Source organism: Arachis ipaensis, chromosome B06 (genome assembly GCF_000816755.2).
Source record: "Arachis ipaensis cultivar K30076 chromosome B06, Araip1.1, whole genome shotgun sequence".
NCBI lineage: Eukaryota > Viridiplantae > Streptophyta > Magnoliopsida > Fabales > Fabaceae > Arachis > Arachis ipaensis.
Genome location: NC_029790.2, coordinates 121,097,136 through 121,117,846, shown reverse-complemented (window position 1 = coordinate 121,117,846; position 20,711 = coordinate 121,097,136). Strand labels below are relative to the sequence as shown.

The following is a 20,711-nucleotide window of genomic DNA, read 5'->3' as shown; positions in this document are numbered from 1 at the left end:
ATTCTTTTTGTAATAGACTTATTTTTTAACTAATTGATTCTAAATTGACTACATACTAATTAGTTCTCTAATAAAATCGTTTTAATATATACAGGTAATATTGTTGAAGTTGGTATTTTACTATTTGTCTTCGTCGTGCATCCGATATGCTCACTCACCGTCTATTCCACTTTAATTTTACCCTCGTCTTTACCCAGATTTAATTAAGTGAAAAAGGTTCATTTTCCTTTAATTAAGTGTCGAGAATTTATAAGATTCTATACTAAAGAATTTACGAGTTCTATTAGGTAGACAATAAAGAATGTAAATAACGTGAACGATGAATTATACTCTAGACCCACTAAAATAAAAAACATTTCACCTCATTTATCCACCACAACTCTAGCCTTCCATCTTCCACTTTTTTCTCTTTTTACCGCAGCCACTTTACTCTCCCTTTCCTGTCACACCATCACCAATGCACCTCATCGTCGCCGCCACCATCTGAAAAAGCAACATACCGCATTGTCGCTGTACCTTCTTCTCCCAAGCGTCGCGCTGTTCTGTGCTCCCTGTAACCGACGCTGCCATTGCACCTTCTTTTTCCCTGTGTCGTGCCCTAGATCTCGACGCCGCCGCTGCACTTCTTCTCCCATGCGTCGCGCTGCCCCTATTCTCCCTACAAGCGATGTTGTCATTGCGCGCCTTCTTCTCTCTTCTATGACATCACACCGTCGAGCAGCCAGCGGCCTTGTTCTGCCGCTGCTCCAACATTGCACATCTACCCTTGCTTCCACGCTACTGCGTCGTATCTTTGCCACTTCCATCGCCTGCCGCTTTGCTTCGTTCACCCAAATGGTATGACTCAAATAAATATCCACTTCTTAGTGAAAAAACCATATGCATATATAGTAAAATCAACATCCTGCGAAGCATGTGTATGTAGAATCAAGCAAATCAAGTAAAATATCAATGATATACCCAAATAAACATCCATTTTAGAATGAAAAGAACCATCTGCATACATAATAAAATGAATATTCGACTTATTTTATAAGAAACAAGTAACGAGATAGCAGATACGAGAGTAACGGGATCGCGATACAACAGTGACGGCAGTAGCTCAGGATTGCAAGAGAGGGAAGGTGACGTTGTAAAAAAATGATTTAAAAAAATTCAAAATTACGATTAAACCTAATTAATTTAAAATTTAATTTTTAAAATTAAAATTAACTTTTCTTTTTTAACCTATTATTTACGTTGTTAAAAAAAACGTTATTTTCTTATACTTTTTCAACCAACAAAACCCTTCTCAATCCAATATTACCATGTATTCTAAAATAATGTTCATATCTTGGCCCAAAGATATAACCATCCCAAAATGAATAAAAGTTTCCCTAAGAGAGCTGGCTTTATCTATTCCTACCCGATCTCGGGCGCAACGACAGATAATTCATCACTACTTATTTGAACAAATAACTAACTCCTAAGATATTCCTCATTTATTTAGAAAGGAAATCTCAACAACTTCTTCAGAAAAGAAAACGGTCATTCATCATCAAAGATGGAACTATTTTAAAAGGTGGTTATCTACTCTACTATAGATACACTGACATCTTGAGATATATTCAGGATTCAATCTACTAAAAACCTACTTAAATCTTTACTAACTTAAGTATCATAATATCTTGCAGGTACCACCCTCACCTTCTCATGAGAAACTCAGATAGCGACATCTCGACACTAACAGAAGTCAAACGCTACCCAAAAAAAAAAAAAATCTAAACCTTAAATTCAAGTCCAAAATAATCCAATTTTAAGTACCTCTGGGAACAATACTCGTTAATAAAATCCATCCCTTAAAAGAGGTTGGACATTTAACTATGAAACATGACTCTAGCTAATGGGAGAATAAATTACGCTGGCACCAGCATATTAAAGGTGATAAAGCACAATATTCGAAGTAGCTTGAACGGAATCGAATTGGTGTAAATTCTTGAGAATAGATTGCACCGGAATTCTGTTTTTGTGTCTGCATATTATTATATAGTTATATTATAGTGTATATATCAGGCTTGGAATCACATAATTTCCACATGATCAATGGATATATTCTTCTATAATTTACTATACATTATATTATAACTCGTTTCTCACGCTTAAGCTGTCAAAGATGAATTCATGATTAAAGGTTCATGCTGTGTGCGTAGCTGCATCACCAGTAGTAAAAAGTTGGTATATCAACTTTTGGCTCTGATGATATATATAGCAGCCTCTCTCTTTGATTTTTCACAGCTAGAGCTTAAAAGATTTTTAATTTCTTAGGCACATGTTTAACATATATTACTATCTTCGAATAACAACAACAACAATAAAGTCTTGTCCCACTAAGTGGAGTCAGTTACATGAATCAAATGACGTTATTGTGCTCTGTCAGGTATCATATCTACAAAGAGACAGTTTACATGTAGATCTCGTCTGACTACTTCAGACACAGTTAAAAAAATAACATTTAACTAAGATAAAAAAAACAATAAATAAAGTGTGACAATAAACCATTATTATTTATTAATTAACATAACGATAACTACTTCCATAATTAAAACTTAATTGGCAATATGTTAAAAAGTCTGACTACTTCAGACACAGTTAAAAAAATAACATTTAACTAAGATAAAAAAAACAATAAATAAAGTGTGACAATAAACCATTATTATTTATTAATTAACATAACGATAACTACTTCCATAATTAAAACTTAATTGAAAATATGTTAAAAAAGAAGAAGTAATAATAAAAAATAAAAATAAAAATATTTTTTTATAAAATTTAAGAAATAAAAATGTTAAAATAAAAACACAAACTAAATAAAAACACAAAAGGGCACTGCTGCAGCATATTATTGTTGCCATTTAAACAAATGAAAAAGTGAAGAAACAAACAAGTTAATTTAATGGATGGTCAATTATTTCGAGCGTACAGTATACTAATTAATAAAAAAATTGCAAAAGTAGCTTTCTTAGACTCATACTCACAGACCAGGGTTAGTGATCTCATGTCTTTTCATTGAGAAATTTCTGCATCCTAATTCCCAGTTACGTACACATCAACAATTAAGATTGGGCTCTCTTACTGTAATAGGCTAAAACTTATTCTAATTATCTCTTACCTCTATTTTTAACTATATTTCTGTATGTGTCTTATTTTTTAGGGATAAATATTATTTTAGTCTCTAATATTGAGGGTCAAAATCAAAATTGTCCAAATGTAATTTTTGATTTAAAATCGTGTTAGATTTTTGGGCTTCCTTTCTATGTGGAGAAAAAGTCCAAATGCTAGTATCCAAGCCCATGAATAGTTGAAGTGGCTGAGGTGAGTTAGGGTTGAGAGAGAGATGTCATTTTGCAAGAGAACACCAAACACTAAAGAGAAGAGAGAAAGTTATTTTCGCACATACATAAAACTGTCTCTGTAAATTGGTCACTGCAAATTCATTAACCGTTGGATCGAGCTCAAATTTGGATAGAGTGTTCTACACATCTGGTTCTTTAATTTCACCGTTCGGATCTTTAATTCGACATCTATAGCTAGAGATATTGACCACGCACAGTAGCTCTGTTTTTGTGGTATTTTCATCTTCTTGTTCTTGTTTTGAAAGCTTTGAAGTTTGGGTTGTTTGACTTGTTGTATGCACATTTTGTGCAGTAATTTGTGGCTCTCTTGTACCCTATTTTTCATCATAGTGAAGCTATATCCTGATCTTGGTGACTCATGATTTTTACTTCTCTCATTGAGGAGGTTTTCCACGTTAAAAATCTTGGTGTTAGCTTGTTTATAATTTCTGGTTTATGTGATTTTTCCGCCGCTATTGGGTATTATTGTGCTGGTGTTAATACTTGTTGTTGTGAGTGGATATTGTTGCTCCTCTGATTCTTGCAAGTAGGGAATTGTGTGTTTTATTCCTATCAAATCGTCCATAACGTTTTATTTCATATTAAAATCGTCATTTTGAATAAAATAATTTTTAAAAAAAGATAACAATACCCCCAATCCCTAACTTCACTACCGTTCATTTTACATTCCCTGCCACCACCGTTCATTCTTCATTCTTCACCATCGCCACCCCCTTATTTCCACTATCAATCATCCGATCATTTTGCATTCTCCACCACCACTGTTCATTCTGCATTTTCTACCACCGTCACTGCCCCTATTTTCACTATCAGCCATTTCTTTCCACAACAACAATAACAACAGAACATACATTCAAATTCAAGAATCCATTATCAATAATAACAGAACATTTAAATCAATAATAACACAACATTTAACATTAAAAAAATTCAAATGACATAGAAATCAACACAAACAGAAACACAAACAGAAGTAGAATGCAGAAAAAATCAACATAAGCATAAGGCAGAAGCAGAAAGTAAAAATTGAAGCAGAAACAGATACAGAAATTCAAGCACAAAGCCAAATCAACAAGCAAAAGCACAAATTCAACAAAAAACAGAAGCAGAAACAAAAACAGCAAACAGAAACTAAAGTAAGGAGTAGATGTAGAAACCGAAGCAGAATATTATAAATTTAATTTTAATATATTTCCAATCTAAAACAGTTTTATACGTATAATTAATTATATAATATTATTTTAAAAATATAAATAATTATTTTTTATTTAACTATAAATATAATAAAGAAAACAGATTTAATTAGATGACTCAAAAGTCAAAACTGACTCGTACAATAATATCAACCATAGCCTTCATTTTTTTTAACACATACAGAAGCAGAGTTACGCTCTCACAAATATTAGGTTGATTCATTATGGTCTTGTAAGTGTGAAGAAAATGGAGATAGAGGAAGAGAAATTGTTGTCGCAGTAAGCTTGTATATGTGGAGATATAAAATGTTATTTTATGTTAAAAACGCCTATTAATGTTTTTTTTTTTTAATNTTTTATACAACTAAAAGTTTACAAATTTTTTTTTAACAAGTATGTTAAAAATAATCATTAAAAACTTAGGGTGGAAGTTTGCAAAAGTTTCCCTAAATTAAATATGACGAATACATCGATCGCCTCAACTTTTATTTTTTAATTAACATATTTTTATTTAAAAGAGTTTAATGAGCATCTTTAAATCACTCGGAAAAAATCCAATTTATTTATGCTCAAATGTGCTTTATTTACACTTCATATTACATAGACCCTTTAAAAAAAGTTTGACTTGGAGTAAAATCGTGGCTAAAGTGGGAAGTGTCCCCATGCGCAGACCAAGAGTACAATAAGTCTACACACGTTAATGTTTGCATTACTTCCCTTTCAAGGCCATTTCTCTATTGTTCCTTCCACTCCATTTGGCCAAATTTTAATATCAGAAAATATCGATAGTTTTATTATTTAAGAACCTAATTTTTTATATATTGAAATTGTACATAATTCTATACAGTTATTTAATTAAATTTATTTCGTTTAAATATTTTTTAATAATAAATTGAAATTTTAGTAACTTTTAGTAATACCATAATATATGAAAATTAAATCCGATCGTCAGACATAGGCTAATTTGTTTTTTTAATTTTAATTATAAAACTCAATCCTCAAATTTGAGGCTGATTTTTTTTTCTTATGAAAAATATATGGGTGTAGTGGTTTGAAATGGACTAATAGACAAAAAATCCACTGCTATGGTGTCAGCAACAACGCAATTTGCGTTTTACTTTCTTCTTTATTTTTAAATATTTTTTTGTTTAGCATATTGAATCAAACGCAAGTTGCGTTTTGATTGTTGAAAGGTTTTTAATTTTTTTTATTTCAGTGAAGCCCAAACGCAGCTTATGTTTTGTGATGGACATGTTTTATTTTATTTTTTTTTTAAGATAACAAAACGCATGATACGTTTTACTTTTTGCGCCAGTTTTATTTTTGGAAGACCCAAAACGCAGGTTGCGTTTTGAAAAAGTCAACTTTTTTTTGAAAACATAAAACGTAGGTTGCATTTTGTTTAAAAAATATATTTTATTCGAGAGGTCAGCCTATAAATACGAAGCAATACTCCTTCAAAATGTCTCATTCCACTTCTATTCCTCCTATTCTTCTTTGTTACACATATCTGATAGTTTAAAATTTTGTTTGGCAGTTAGGTATGTCAAAAAAATCGGATTAGGTGAGGATGAAGTTATGAAAAATACTGCAAATTTGCGAGTGTATTATAACGGTGAGGTTATACTAAACACACATGAAAGAGTAACTTTTGTTTGTGAATGTCCGTTGTCATTTGCTATTCCATATATCATGAGTTTTGTCGAGTTGCAAAATGGGCTTTGTAGTAACATTCAAAGCCACATTTTAAAAAGGATGAGCAACCTTTTATACAGAAATCTTGTGCAAGTATTTGGTGGGCTGATACAGTTTTAAATAATGTCCATCACTGACGACGCAAGTATGCAGCAGATGTTCTGTATTTATCAACAAACTCGATTTCACGTGCCGATGATAGAGTTGTACGTGGAGTTCGAACAGCAGTCAGGGCTGGATGCGGTTGGCGAGGAGGTCAATATTGATGAGCTCGGGGATATAGATTGGGAAGAAGATAACAACGACAGTGAAAAGGAGTTCGAAGCCAACTACGAAGTTGACGACGAAAACGATGACGGAGACTTGGCAGACAATCCGGCGATACAAAATGAAGCGGAGGCGATTGTAAGCCAGCACCCCAAGAGGCCGATTAGAAAAATTATTCTTCTGAATAAAAACATTGGACATTAATGGTTACAACTTACATCCTCAACTCCCATGTCGTCGAGTCCTCGCCTAAAATGCGCAGTAAGCCTCCGAATATATTTTGTATGTCGGCACCAATGACTCCACCTAACAAAAAATAAAATAATAATATTAATAACAACGACAATGACAACGACAACGACAACAACAATAACAACAAGAATAAAAACCAATACCGTTGTGCAAGTGGAATACCAACATCGCCGAGCTGATCGCGGGGTATAGGTGCCAGGAGCGGTATACGCTCCCACCCCCAAACAAAAAGCAGTATCAGGGGGCCATCCATCTCTTTACAGTTGTATCGTGATGCACGACACAACGATCTGTATAGGTTTGTCAGACTAGCTGCCCCCAACTGTATGCTAAAATCCGGTAGAAATCTCGAAGTAGCAGTAGAAACTTCGAGTTCAATGAAGTGGTCGACTTATCCGGAAACACAACTGTTCCGAGCACGCAGAAAATGTGCGCCCGGACATACCGCTCAACAGACTCCTGAGTGTCACACGGCTTGATGTCTCTGCACCGCCGGACCGATGCAATATTAACCTTCCCCAACACGTGATCTTGCGGACCGGACTCCCGACCAAAACATGCAATGCAGTTCTCCACCAAAAACTCGTAACTGCTGTCTGATTTACCCGTAACGGCCTCCCCATTAATCGGGAGACCAAGAATATAGCTCATATCTTCCAGCGTCACCGTCACTTCACCGACCGGAAGATGAAATGTGTGAGTCTCCGGCCTCCAGCGTTCCACCAAGACACTCAGTAGTATAAAATGACCTCTCATTTCGCCTACTCACAAAACGTGTTGAAACCCAGTAAATGCCAGTATCACTGTAACTACCTCGTTAGAGGTATCAGACAGATCGAATTTTTTGAGCAATAAATTTCTATTAGCTTGCAAAAAGAAAAATAATGATTATTAAATTCTAAATAACATCGGTTAATAATTTATTCAAAAATAATAATAATAATAATAATAATAATAATAATAAAATTAACAATAAATTTATTAATTAAAACATAAATAAAGAACATAAAAATAAATATATTTATTTACCATAAAGTTAAAAAAAACAACACTTACTCATTGAAGATGATTTAGATATTTAATAATGTGTTTTTTAAGTAAACTAAAATTACGAAACATTTTTATTTTTCACTAAATAAAAACCCAAACCTTCACTGCTCTTCCTTCCATCACTTACCTCCTTTCACCCTTAACTCCAACTCTTTCACTATCAAAATCGGAACCCCTCACAGCAAATGAAAATTTGAAACAATGAAAAGTGAAATGGTGAAAAAGCTCATGGCCTGCATTTTTGCTTTTAAACACCGGCTCCACCACTCTTCCATACACGTGTCATGCATGCAGGTGGAGAGGCTGTCAATCGCAGCCTGCGATTTGCCTCTGCAGCCTGCCAAACGCAGGTTGTGTTTTGGAGCTTCGAGGATGATCAAACTGCAAGTCATGTCGGCATGTAGGTGGCAGGAACACGTTTTGAGATTTCGTTCTCCTCCCCTGTCAAATGCAAGTTACGTTTTGCAGTTGTTTCACTTTTTTTTCCAATCAAAACTTAACCTGCGTTTTGCAGGTTACTGACTTAATGAGATCCATATTTGTGAATTACACAACATGCTACAATATATAAGCACATCATCACCATTTTAACTTCCATTCATAAATTAATTTCTACAAATTTAAAGGTTATAAAATTACTAAAAAAAAATTTAATCTTCAAATTTTATGATGACTGAATATTAAATTTTGTATGTACATAAATTAAAAAATTTTATTTATATTAAAATTTAATAAAATATAAATTTAAGGGTCAAATTTATATATTTAAAAAATTAAAATCTAGTTATATAAATCGAAAATTTAGATTTATGTATCCAAAGTCTGATTGTCCAATTTATTAATATCCGACTATATTATAATAAAACACGCCAAATTCTAATAATATTAAAAAATACAATTATTCATCCACATTAAAATTAAAAAACGTCTGACATTTCTGTTAAAATTTATTATAAAGTTTGACAAATAACCAACTGATATTTAATATTTATCTAACTTGATCTAAATAAATTTGCACATGTACCATTGTACCGATCACATGCATAATCCATTGTTAGTTTATTACCAACTCAAAAACAAAACCACTTTTCTCCTCTCCGAGTCTTCTCCTATTACATCATCCTTAGCTCATTCCATTCTTAACCCTTCTCTCTCACTTCCACTCCACTCTCTTTCTCTTCCTCTCTCTTAAATGCAAAGAGAAGCAGAAAGGTCCATGTGAACCTTGACGATCAAAAAGTGACTCCTTTTCCGATTCTCTATTAATTATTATACACTTACATACCAATGGGTTCATGCTCTTCCGTTCAAAGAACCCAACAGACTGACGAAAAAACCACCATGAAACTCAACCTCTCATCTTTTGCCTCCAAAGCTAACACCCTCATCATTCCACCATCACCCGTCAAGCCCAAAAATAATGAAACTTTTCGGCTTGACGATTCTGCCCTTAACTCTCACCGCTCAACCACCACCACTTCATTCACAGATTATGATAAAAACGGTATATATATATACATATATATATGTATATATTCTTCTTCTTTTCCTTCAAAAAGTCTCTGCTTTTTTTTTTGTTTCCCTTTTTTCGCTAATTTTCTTGCTTCATGACATAATAATGAAGCTTTTTTTTTGTTCAAAACTAATAGGTTTCCTATTAGACCCAAGCTTGGGTTCTTGCTCTTCAAAGGTTATTCATAGGTGTTTTGTTAAAAGTTAGAAGCTTTTAATTTTTTTAATAACTGTATTATAGATTTTGTCAGTTTGACAGTTACGAATTTCTTTATTTTTAGCTTTGGGAATTCCGATACAAACTTTTAATATTCAGAGCGTTGACAAATCCTTGTTAATTATTTGTTTCTTTTTATTTTTTATTTCTCTAAAAGATTATGCTTATATGTTATTGGTCGTCTCTTCGGCTCTGTTAGATTGATCGAATTCTAATTTGTTTATCTATTGAAATTCAGTGGTTATGTTTTGTTAAGTAATTGTTACCGTGTACAAATCCGTTCGTAGAGAATTGTCTTGTTTAGTTTATGTTACAGTTCACTTCTACAGCCTCCCAGACCCAGTTACTTTTCACAATTATGAACATGAATTTTCTACCTGATTTTTCTATGGATTTTTTTTTTGTCTTTTTGTTCTAATTTTCTTTCCTGAGGAGGAAGGAATTTTCTGCTTTCTGCTACTATACTTTCTGTGCTGAAAATCGAAAGGAAAAAATTGAAAAAATAAGCGTTAATGATGATTAATTAATTTGAAAGGGGTTAATTTGTTGTCCAGTTGTTTGTTTTATTATAGTACACACAGGGAATGCTTACTACTTCTTCTTCTTCTTCTTTCTCCTCTTCTTCCATGTCTTTCCTTTTCTTGAACCTAATTGATTTTATGATAACTATATGTATATGATTTTTCTGGTAGAGTATTGTTAAGCAAAGAATTCCTTGTGTACATGGTATGGTTTAACTTAATCCCGAGTGCCCTTGAAGGTCTTGTAGCAGTTCGGAGCTTTATTTAAGGGTTTGTTGTTGGCTGATGAGTTGTGTTGCAATTTGATTGATTGTGTAGCTGACCTCCCTTGGGATAAGGCTTTATTGGTGGTGGTGTTGTTACAATTTGATGAGTTTTTTTCCCTGTTGATTTTTTTTTCTCAGTTACCATTCTTGGTGAAGTCTTAGTTGAATCGATGATATGACTTCGATTGCTAATTGTGATTTTAGTTACAAATATGGAGGCTTTGGTGATAGAAAATGCTATGTACATCAGAGCTGTGTTGTTTAACTCATTTTTTATCTGTATTTTGTATTTTAGCGTGTATTATATACAAGAAGTTGATTTGGTGACCGAATTTTTGGTGTACACCTAGCATAATTGGTTTGTGATAATGTTAAAATTTCTTAATGAAAAGTTATTATTATAGGTTGCCATCTCTATCCCTTTGTGGACCAGTAATTTTACCCAAGAGTATTATGCCAAGATTGGAGTCTACTCTAACTTGTGGACCACAATGGGGTTGGCTGGTTGGCCATGTAGGAGTTACAATGAAGGAATAATTGGAGAGTTTTCAATAATATCTTTGAAAATTGATGAAGAATATTTGCCATTAATAAACACTAAATTGACTAAGATAAAATCTATTATTGAAAGAAACACATGTCTTTGGTGTCCTAACACTACTGTAATCTGTTATCTGTCTTCTCTGACCTATTCTAAGTTCATTGTTATTTGTTCATGAACAATTTGTTGCTTTTATATTGCATAGGGTCTTCATAGCTCACTTGAACATATAATCCTTATGCGTTACCATGTCATGGATTCCATTCACTTGCTTTTCGCTTTTGCTTTGATTGTTGCATCTGAACATGGATTTTTCTTCTGTACAGCTAGCAAAGAGGAAGCATTTTTCGATTCAAAGGCTTGGTTAGACTCAGACTGTGAAGATGATTTCTACAGTGTCAAGGGTGGTAAGAAAACGCTCCTCCTTTAATAGTTTTCCATTGTTTGAAGTGGTTAACTTATGCTATAAGTGGATGAATAAGCTGATCACTCGACCAACCTAAGTTGGTTTACGTGTTTATAATTTACTTGGCCTTTTTCTATTACAAGTCCAGAGGCCCAAAAATATATGACTATGTAAATGTGAAATTAAGTATTTATGGACATTAACTGGAAGCTTAAGAAGATTGCAGAGTCTTGTTAGATGTGGACGTAGCATGGTTGTTTCTTCAATGATCTAACATTTCTTTGTTTCAATTTAGAGTTCACCCCATCGCGTGGCACCACCCCAGTGCACCATTCTTTCGCCACCCCTGTGATGACCAATAGCATTCCTGGTTCTGCTGCCGAGCCATCTCCAACAGAAAGGAAAAAGAAACTGTTGGAGCTTTTTCGCGAAAGTATCAGAGAACACAAAGATGCCGGCGAAAACAATGAAGGAGACAAACCAATTATACAGGACTTTCTACTATCTAAATCTGCAAACAGCACTCCATATTTCTCAGAGACTAACTCTGCAGGTAGCGCTGTTAAATCTAAGCAGCGGTGCCTGCCGAGCTTGGTGCCGTGCCGCAGCTTCAGCGAGAGGCGAAGGAAGGGGAGTCCGGGTCCAGCAATCGCTGCTAATGGGAAGGCTTGAGTCCTCCTGTTGCAATCTTTATTAGCAAACATAAATCTTTCGCATCTTGGAAGATGAAGTCAATGTGATATGATACGATAAATGTATGTAAAAATCTTTAGTATATGGCTGTAAAAAGCAATGTAGAATTATATTATGAATTTGGAAGGAAAAAGAAAACATACATAAAGGAAGAGATTTTTATTTTTATGTGATCAACTTTATGTTTTAGACTAGTGGGATTATTGATATTGATGGGAGTGACTATTAGACCACAAAACTTGGATATTTATTTTGTGAAAGATATTTAGTTGGGAACTTAGGGTTTAGATGCCATACTGATCATAATTCAAGGGTGCCAGCATCAATTAACCATCACAGTACCAGAGTGACATTCACATCAGCACTAAATTAATAGTTGTGAGATGAAAGTTTTTTCCAGGATTAACAAAAGTAACATTTCTTAAAGTAGAGAACGTTAGTCATTTTGAAAAATTAAACACAAACACTAGGAGCCAGCCGCTTTTAGTAATTTTGCTATCATTTAATTAGCATAAATACTAAATTGTCTTCAACAAATAAATTTTACTAATTCATAAATGTAAATTCTAGAAAATGTGAATACAAATTGTATTGACTCATATATGCAAACTCTTGGTAAATATAGATACAAATTGTATATTGTGTGCAAACACCTACAAATATGGATGCAAATTATTACCAACAAAATATTAGCTCAAAATGATAATATTTGCTGATCACGTATTAAAAATTATATTAACTCATTTGTTCAATTTCAAAAACAACAATGGAAATTACCTCAATATAATATTAATGTACAAATCCGAATCATTTTTTAAGGATTTTGATAACTAATATCTCGTATATATAACATGGACATAGAGGAAGTTTGGTACATAACATCCTTAAAATGAGACTTTGTCCACACTTTTAGATCAAGTGTTGCCAACTTGTCATAACACTCTCTTTAGCTCTTTTAGTTGATTCATCATTCTCTCCCATTCTTTCACATATGTTGCTTTAGCTATAGAGAAAATCAGGACCACTGTTCTACCTCCAAAACTCCAAAAGCCTTCTTACAATTGGCAGCATTGGCATACAAAATTTACAACGGCACCATACAAATCAAATATGTGAAATGGCTGATAAATATTTATCAACTGTAGGGTTCATTTGGCCTTCAGCAAAATCTTAAATACCTGGTAAATAATTGTACTAACAATTTACAACAGATAAGCAGCAACTTCCTGAATCTACAAGTTCATTAAGTTAAATAACAAAATATAAACTGTAAACCAGTTTGCATACTCTATACTATTAAGATTAAAAAACACAAGAGGGAATTAAGGAATTTCACTGAATGGGAAAGATGAGAGCATAACCTAAATGAACAAGAACAAGTCATTGATGTGAAAGGAGTAGTAGGCACATGAAAAGCTTTGACCTGCACTTGAGCTGCTACTTTAACTGCATTTCCCAAATGATCTACTTACCCTATTCAACTCATTCACATGCCAAATCTCACACTGCTAGTTAAGATTTCCATTACCACTCTGGATCTAGAACCTCACATTCTGATCAGCGAACCATAATTGCAGTACTTGCCTTTTCCCTTCTCAGTCATGATCTAACACCAAAACTACCTTCTTTTAGCATCAATGTAAGCTTCTACGAAGTATTGTTGTTGCTTGCCGTTAAAAAGTAGCAAGACATTAACCAAGCAAAGAAAACGAGCAAGGATATTTTCACAACATAGGTAGCTCAGTTGTGTTTTACTTTCCATTTGCTTGATAGTGATAAAATTTGATATTATCACTCGGCACTGAACCGATAGGATTTGGGTGGTCTCTGGTACTTGTATGCCTGTGACTGGCAGCAATATATACATCAAGAGTATGGACAGAGGCTTCAGGCAAGTAAGCTCCAGTATTCTCATTTCAATATTCCATACTAGTATCTCAATCTCTGCAAAACCCTACTCGTTTGATTCAAATGCCACATTATGTTTCGCTAACCTCAGCAATCATTGGAGAAACCATATTTGAAAACCTGCAGAGTGCCAACTTGAGAAAATTTAGTTACATGTTCATTTTCTACTTCAAAAAATATCGAATTTAAATGGAAAACCTAGTAACATTACAACACTGCTTAACATTGCTTACTTTTATAACACCTAGACCAAGAAATTAGTTGTGTATAGCTAGATCACTAGAACAACCAGGCAATCCAACCGGATTACAAATTTCAATACAATGTTATACATTGTTATCAACTACCTTCTTTTTATCGTATATCTGAATCAAACTGGAAAAAACATGCAACCAGACTGCATAAATACTTGTGCATTTACATTTTCTTCATAAGGTCCTCAATTTTCTCGGAGGCTTCATACATATTTTTCTGTTTGACTTCTTCCAATAGCAAACGACAAGTTTTCAATCTAGGCATTACATCTTGATCAATCATGTCCTCAAATAAAGAGTATGCCCACTTGTATCTATCTGCTCTACAGAGCCCATGAATTAGAAGTGTATAGGTAGAGATATCAAGACCAAGATGATGTTTGTTGACCATGTCATTCAATATATCCTTCAACCAACTATCTATTTTTCCCGTTTTAAAGCATAATTTGATCATTGGGTGGTAAGTTTGAAGATCAGGCTTACAGAGGCCCGCATCTTGCATCTCCCGCAATGTGTCAAAAGCCCTATTCTCTTGTGCATAATGACAGAACATAGAAATCATTGAATTATAGGTGGATGTATTTGGGACAACACCATCATTAGGCATCGTCACCTTGAATACAAACGTAGCATCATCTACTTTGCCTGCTCTCCCTAATGTGTAAATGAATGAATTATAGAATAAGGTATCAGGTTTGCATCCAACAGACCTCATTCTCTCAACTAATTGCAAAGCTTCCTCAAATTTTTCTGCCTTCGCCAATGCAGACATGATGGTAGTATAAGTGACCACATTTGGGGAGCAACCATGTGCTTGCATTTCATCAAGCAGCTCGTAGACCCTGTCAAAATTCTGTTCTTGGCAATAGCATTGGATGATGGTTGAGTAACTTATAACACAAGGGTGACAACCATGTCCTTTCATCTCTTGGATTGTCCACTGTGCCTCGTCCACACGACGGACTTTGCACCAGCCGTGTATAAGTATGTTAAACGTATAAGCATTTGGAGCAATGTGCTGCTTTAGCTCCAAGAAAATTTCACGAGCTTGTTCAACAAATTCCTCTTTGCATAGCGTATCAAGCAACAAGTTCATGGATTCGGTGTTCTTCTCCAACCCAAGAGATTCTAAGCTATCAAATATCCTTACTGCATCTTCCCACTGTCCTGCACCAACAAACCTCCTCATCACCTTAGCTATAGTATTCAGAGTAACAAGACCCACCTCATGCATTTCTTCCAAGAAATCTCTCAACTTTTCCATTTGCTTCATTTTCCCTAATATGTCTATCATCATATCATACGATTCCGGCGAGTGTCTAAAGCCTGATCGCAAACCGGCCCATTTGAATATCCCCAATGCAGACCTCCAATCGTCTTTAAATCGATGGAGTAACCTTTGAATAAGGTTCTGAGAGAGATGTATACCATCACAAGCTGGATCATTGAACAGAGACCGGAGAATTTCTTGGTCGCTGTTCCCTTTGCTAGCTTTTGCAATGAGAATGTCAGCATATTTAGTAAGCCCTAGACATTGTTCTTCATGCCAAAACTCTCTAGCTCCTACACAGTGAGAAGATACTAACTGTGAAGAGAAACTTCTAGATACCAGAACCTTACAACATAGGCTAGCGGAATCGCTGGCAGTAGAACGATATATTGAGTGCATAGGGGTGATTTTCAAGTGAACTCAAAACAGCCACAGTAACAAAAAGAGACTGAGGAACAAAACCCTGCTAGACAAGTAAGCATAAAGAAAATTAGGTTTTCCATCAAGCAACGAATAATGAGAGCTAATATCTTATATCAAAATTAATAAAGTATACTTGGAAAAATAATGATTAATTGAACTTACTTGTTGAGCATATTCATACAGATACAAGAAAAAACAAAAATATAGAAGGGCAACAAACAAGAAGCAAAAGCAAAGCAGACCTTACCTCTGTTTCCTTGGGCCGCACCCACCCCAGCCAGTCTCGCCAGAGGTCCTCTGCTTTTGCTGCCGATCTGCTCTTGCCGTGGCAGCCTCTATTCTCCTCTCCCAGTATCACGGTCGCTGCTATGTCGTCAGTCACAGCTTCGTCACTGCAGCCGTCTATTCGTTATGATTAAAATTTTGGAAGATTTTCACATGTACCAGTGACCAGTGTACTTGACTGGTACACTGGTATACAGTAAATCTAATTCAATTACATATTGACACCCTCATTCCCAGCAAAGCACCATCAACGAGTCAGAATCAGAAAAATCAGTAACCAACAACTCAGAAATCAGAATATAGCAAAACTTAACAATGCAGTGAAGCACATAAGGATAACACTTATCCGCCACCAGAAGAGCCAACAATTACAAAAAAGTTTTTAAGTTTAACTAATTTTACTCAGGAACAAGCCAACAACTACTAAATTAACTCAGAATTAGAACAATAGCACAGAAATAACTCAGAAAATTACCAATAATCAACAATAATCAACCCAGAAGTCAGAACAAAATAACAACAATCCAGCCCCGTTAATAACAATGAACTATGAAGAAAATTAACTCAGAAAACAACAATTAACCCAGAAAAACAACAATCAACAATCAACGTAATTAAATCCAGAGAAACAGCAATTAACTCCCAAAAATGAAACTGAAGAAGCAGTGGAGGGATGGAGGCTTACAAACTCAGAAATTCAGTAACTCAAAATAAGCAGAAATTAACAAAATCAGAAATCAGAAAACCAAACGAAAGTACAAAACAAGCAAAAATAAATTGAAGCAGCACTGCTTACTGGTGGCGAAGGAGGAAGGCAAGTGACGGCGACGGAGGAATGGGAAGTGACGGCAACGGAGGAGGGGAAGTGAACTCGGACTGAGAGCAACAGACAGCTCGAAGAGGGATGCTGGCCTCGGACAGAGAGAGAGAGCTCGATGACGAGAAGAGGAGCGATGAGAACTAAGAAGAGTTCGGCGATGCGATGAGAAGAGTGCGACGGCACCCACGCTTTGTCCCCGCCGGCGGCGACAGCACCCTGTACCGGAGGAGAAGAGTTCAGCGATGAGGGACGGTGATGGTGGCTGGCTGGGCTTAGGGTTAAGTTTCAGAGTGGGAGAGAAAGTGGGTGGGATATTTCTTCGTTCTTCTTCCTTGTGATTGCAAAACGCCGTCGTTTTTCACGGATGCACTGAACGTCTGAACCAAAGACCGTGAAAAAACCCGGCCGGTTCCGGTGATTTACCGATTAACCGCTGGTTTGTCCGATTATCTAATCAATTTTTGTAAGGCTGTTTTACATCTTAACCAAAATCGATCACTTAACCAATTTGGTTTAGTTTTTACTTTTTAGTTTTTAGAACATTGTTTGAGCGTTGAGGGAAAACCGGAAAAGGAACGTGTGTGAGGAGAAGCCGAGAAGGGGCTTGGCTTTTGCCGTTCAGTTTCTCTTTTGTTTTTTTAACTTTAATCCAAACTGTGTCGTTTTATACAAACTGGCCAGGTCCCGATCTAATCCGATCAGTCGATTTACCGGTTCTTGAACAATTTTTAAATGGTAATTTTTCTTGAAGAATCCAACCGCAAATAAGTCTAGTCTGGATTTTAGAATCATAGTTCTCGAGTTTCCTTTTCTTAATTTGTACGGTGGGAAATTGAGAGATGTTAGGGTCATTAAAATTTGGACAATTTTCTCAAATAAATAAAATGGGACTTAAAATTACTTGATTATACAATTTTACAAACGAAGACGTAATTGTATTTTTTGACGAATCTATAGAAATCGCTACTATCAGTTGCGAATTAGGGTATAATATAAACTGCTACTGGCAGCTGCGGTTTACGAGTAAGGGAGTTTAAACAAAAATCGCTATAGGCAGTAGCGGTTTATGTATTGGAAGAAATCAATGTAAACCGCTATAGGTAGTAGCGGTTTACGTGGAGGGTGTGTCTATATATAATCTGTGGCTTGCAGTCGCGGATTTCATTTGTGTTTTGCTTGTGGGGTTGCCTAGAGAGAGAAAAGTTGTAGAGAGAAGGAGGAGCACTTGGAGGAGGGTTTTAGGATTTTTTCAAGCGCTGACTTGAGGTAGAGAGCATGGCAAATGAACAGAGCTTATATCGACTGAATGGTGTTGCCAATGCTGCCGGTGCCATTGCCGACGAGGTTAGCTTTATTTTATTTATCTAAGTATTAACATTTGTTAGATAGGTTATGGAATGTAGGGTGTAAATGCTACTTGACTGTTAGATCTTACTTAGGGGTGGAATGTAGTGACGGTATATGCTAGGTTAGACGACATTGGAATAATAGGTGAAGATCATTTTAATTTTAATTTTAATTTTAAATATTTTGTTTAAAATATAGCTAAGAAACCGGTATTTAGCCATAAATCGATTCAGGTTAAGAACTTGTTTATTTTGTATGTTCCCTTTGGAAAACCGAAATTTGAAGTTTATAACCGGTTTTTGAAGTATCTAACGAATCAAAGATTTAACAGGTTGAATGTATAAGTGAATAATAATTTAATTAATTAATTGTTTAGTTGTGTCATTGTGTGGCAGTATTTATTTATTTATTCGGTCGAATGAGTTAAGATTTTTCCATGTTGCATGTAAATTTGAATAACGTTGTGGATGTCTTTCGTGCATGGTGCAGCCAAGTAGGTGTATCTACAGTATGAGGCGGCAACAAAATATGCCAATGCATGACAGAATCATACCTTATTTAGAGAGGGCTGGTTTGTACCACTTGACCAGGCTAAACAGTCGTTGGTTCTAGTTGGATGAGGCTATGGTTAGTGCGTTCATTGAGAGGTGGCGTCCGGAGACGCATACTTTTGATATGCCTTTTAGAGAGTGCACAGTGACACTGCAAGATGTGGCATTTCAACTTGGGTTACCTATTGATGGGAGGGCTATTACCGCCTTGCAGAGTTTGAAAATTTCATGGAGGGTGGCCGATCAGCCTGGGAATGGTTTCAGGATTTATTCGGTGAGCTGCCTCCACCGAATAAGGTCAAGCAGATGACCGTCCACTTCACATGGTTTCATGAGAGGTTTCGGGTGTTGCCAGAAGATGCGACCGAGGACACTGTTCGCATATATGCATGTGCCTACATCATGATGTTGTTATCCACTCAGTTATTTGGGGACAAGAGTGCGAACCGGGTTCATATTCGGTGGTTGCCCTTTGTGGTGAATCTTGATGACATGGGGAGTTATAGTTGGGGATCTTCCGCGTTGGCGTGGTTGTATCGATGCATGTGTCCGATTCCATCACCTTGTACTCAACTCCACGCCGGATGCTGTAATCCTTCACACTCAGCACGGCTTCCTCCTTACTCTGGAAAGATTGGCCAAGACGAAATTCAGTCAGACCGGTTACATCATGCAAACCCTGACCCACATACGTCTCCCCCATCTCTCGCTGTTCGCCAATGGCTTCCAAGATCAACGCTGACAAGTGTGGAGGATATTGCTGTGTGCCGGAACCCGGTGCTCCTTGGGGTGTATGTGTGGTGCTCGGAATATCATCCTCACTGTCACCAACAATGTTGACCGGCTCATCCGCTGAATCATCATTTCGCATGGCATTTTCAACACGATCCGGTCCAACCTCATAGTCAAAATCGGGAACACCAACAGGCACACTACCAGTACCAATCGCAACACACGGAGGATCGTGGATGGGACCAGAAGGTGCGACCACCGGCATTGACGTGGAGGCACCACCCATCGTCGTCGACTGAGGATTTGGCGCAGATGCCCCAAAACTGTCGACGCCATCTTCCAACTTCGCAAACAACTCGGAAATTCTAACCTTCGAAAAACTCCGCCGACAGTGAAACAAGACCTGCAAGTCTTCATCGAACCCTATGACAAACATCTCATACTTCACACCGACAGACACAACGGCAATGGAAATCTTGTAGAACAATTTTTTAATCCACTTGGTCCTGCACACACCAAACTTCTGTAATATGCTCTGTTTTATCTCTGCCAACGTACTCGACAACCGAATAAAAACACTAAGGGGTTCCCTGTGTGTAAATTTAACCCCGTGCCTTTTATTTTTTTTTTTTCCAGAGCAATGCACCAAAGCCACAAAACACTCCTCCCCATCCATTTGTGAGAAATGATACTCTTCTCACCTCAATTGCCTTGGAAGGGTATTTATAGGCAACCAGCCTTGACACACCCTCCACGTAAACCGCTACTGCCTATAGCGGTTTACGTTGATTTCCTCCAATGCATAAACCTCTACTGCCTGTAGCGGTTTATGGTCAAATCGTGCTGCACAGAAACCGCTACTGCCTATAGCGGTTTCTGTTTAAACTTCCTTGCTTGTAAACCACGGCTGCCAGTAGCGGTTTACATTATACCCTAATCCGCTGCTGGCAATAGCGGTTTCTATAGATTCGTCAAAAAATTCAATTACGTCTTCGTTTCTGAAAATGTGTAATCAGGTAATTTTGAGGCCCATTTTATTTATTTGAGAAAATTACCCTTAAAATTTATTATTTTAGGTCATTATTTAATTATAAATTTAATTGTTTTAGCCTAATT

At 36.0% G+C, this 20,711-nt stretch overlaps 3 protein-coding genes across 5 annotated transcripts; 1 reads left to right on the top strand and 2 right to left on the bottom strand.

Annotated features, from left to right (window-relative positions):
• Nucleotides 8,909-12,173, top strand: LOC107605031 (uncharacterized protein At3g27210). Its single transcript, XM_016306769.2, has 3 exons — nt 8,909-9,353; nt 11,233-11,313; nt 11,608-12,173. Exons 1-3 carry the CDS (start codon nt 9,137-9,139, stop codon nt 11,982-11,984), a joined length of 675 nt encoding a protein of 224 aa, XP_016162255.1. The 5' UTR covers nt 8,909-9,136; the 3' UTR covers nt 11,985-12,173.
• On the bottom strand, nt 13,036-17,597 carry LOC107605030 (pentatricopeptide repeat-containing protein At3g04130, mitochondrial). 3 transcript variants are annotated; one of them, XM_021104902.1, is made up of 4 exons: nt 16,942-17,597; nt 16,108-16,262; nt 14,335-15,900; nt 13,036-14,033 (listed from the first exon to the last, which is right to left on the bottom strand). In XM_021104902.1, exons 3-4 carry the CDS (start codon nt 15,834-15,836, stop codon nt 13,985-13,987), a joined length of 1,551 nt encoding a protein of 516 aa, XP_020960561.1. In that variant the 5' UTR covers nt 15,837-15,900; nt 16,108-16,262; nt 16,942-17,597; the 3' UTR covers nt 13,036-13,984. The 3 variants fall into 3 exon arrangements, with proteins under 3 accessions (XP_020960561.1, XP_020960562.1, XP_020960560.1); XM_021104903.1 differs by having other exon boundaries at nt 16,103-16,252; XM_021104901.1 differs by having other exon boundaries at nt 16,108-16,252.
• On the bottom strand, nt 19,264-20,271 carry LOC107647435. Its single transcript, XM_016351509.1, has one exon. It carries the CDS (start codon nt 20,269-20,271, stop codon nt 19,264-19,266), a length of 1,008 nt encoding a protein of 335 aa, XP_016206995.1.

What these genes read in the sequence shown, in the direction of transcription:
- LOC107605030 (XM_021104902.1), bottom strand. Translation starts at nt 15,836, where the DNA reads ATGCACTCAATATATCGTTCTACTGCCAGCGATTCCGCTAGCCTATGT. An exon ending in GAGGACCTTATGAAGAAAAT is followed by an intron (nt 14,034 to 14,334) that starts GTAAATGCACAA and finishes GGCACTCTGCAG; the next exon opens with GTTTTCAAATATGGTTTCTC.
- LOC107605031 (XM_016306769.2), top strand. Translation starts at nt 9,137, where the DNA reads ATGGGTTCATGCTCTTCCGTTCAAAGAACCCAACAGACTGACGAAAAA. An exon ending in CACAGATTATGATAAAAACG is followed by an intron (nt 9,354 to 11,232) that starts GTATATATATAT and finishes TCTTCTGTACAG; the next exon opens with CTAGCAAAGAGGAAGCATTT. An exon ending in TTTCTACAGTGTCAAGGGTG is followed by an intron (nt 11,314 to 11,607) that starts GTAAGAAAACGC and finishes GTTTCAATTTAG; the next exon opens with AGTTCACCCCATCGCGTGGC.
- LOC107647435 (XM_016351509.1), bottom strand. Translation starts at nt 20,271, where the DNA reads ATGGATGGGGAGGAGTGTTTTGTGGCTTTGGTGCATTGCTCTGGAAAA.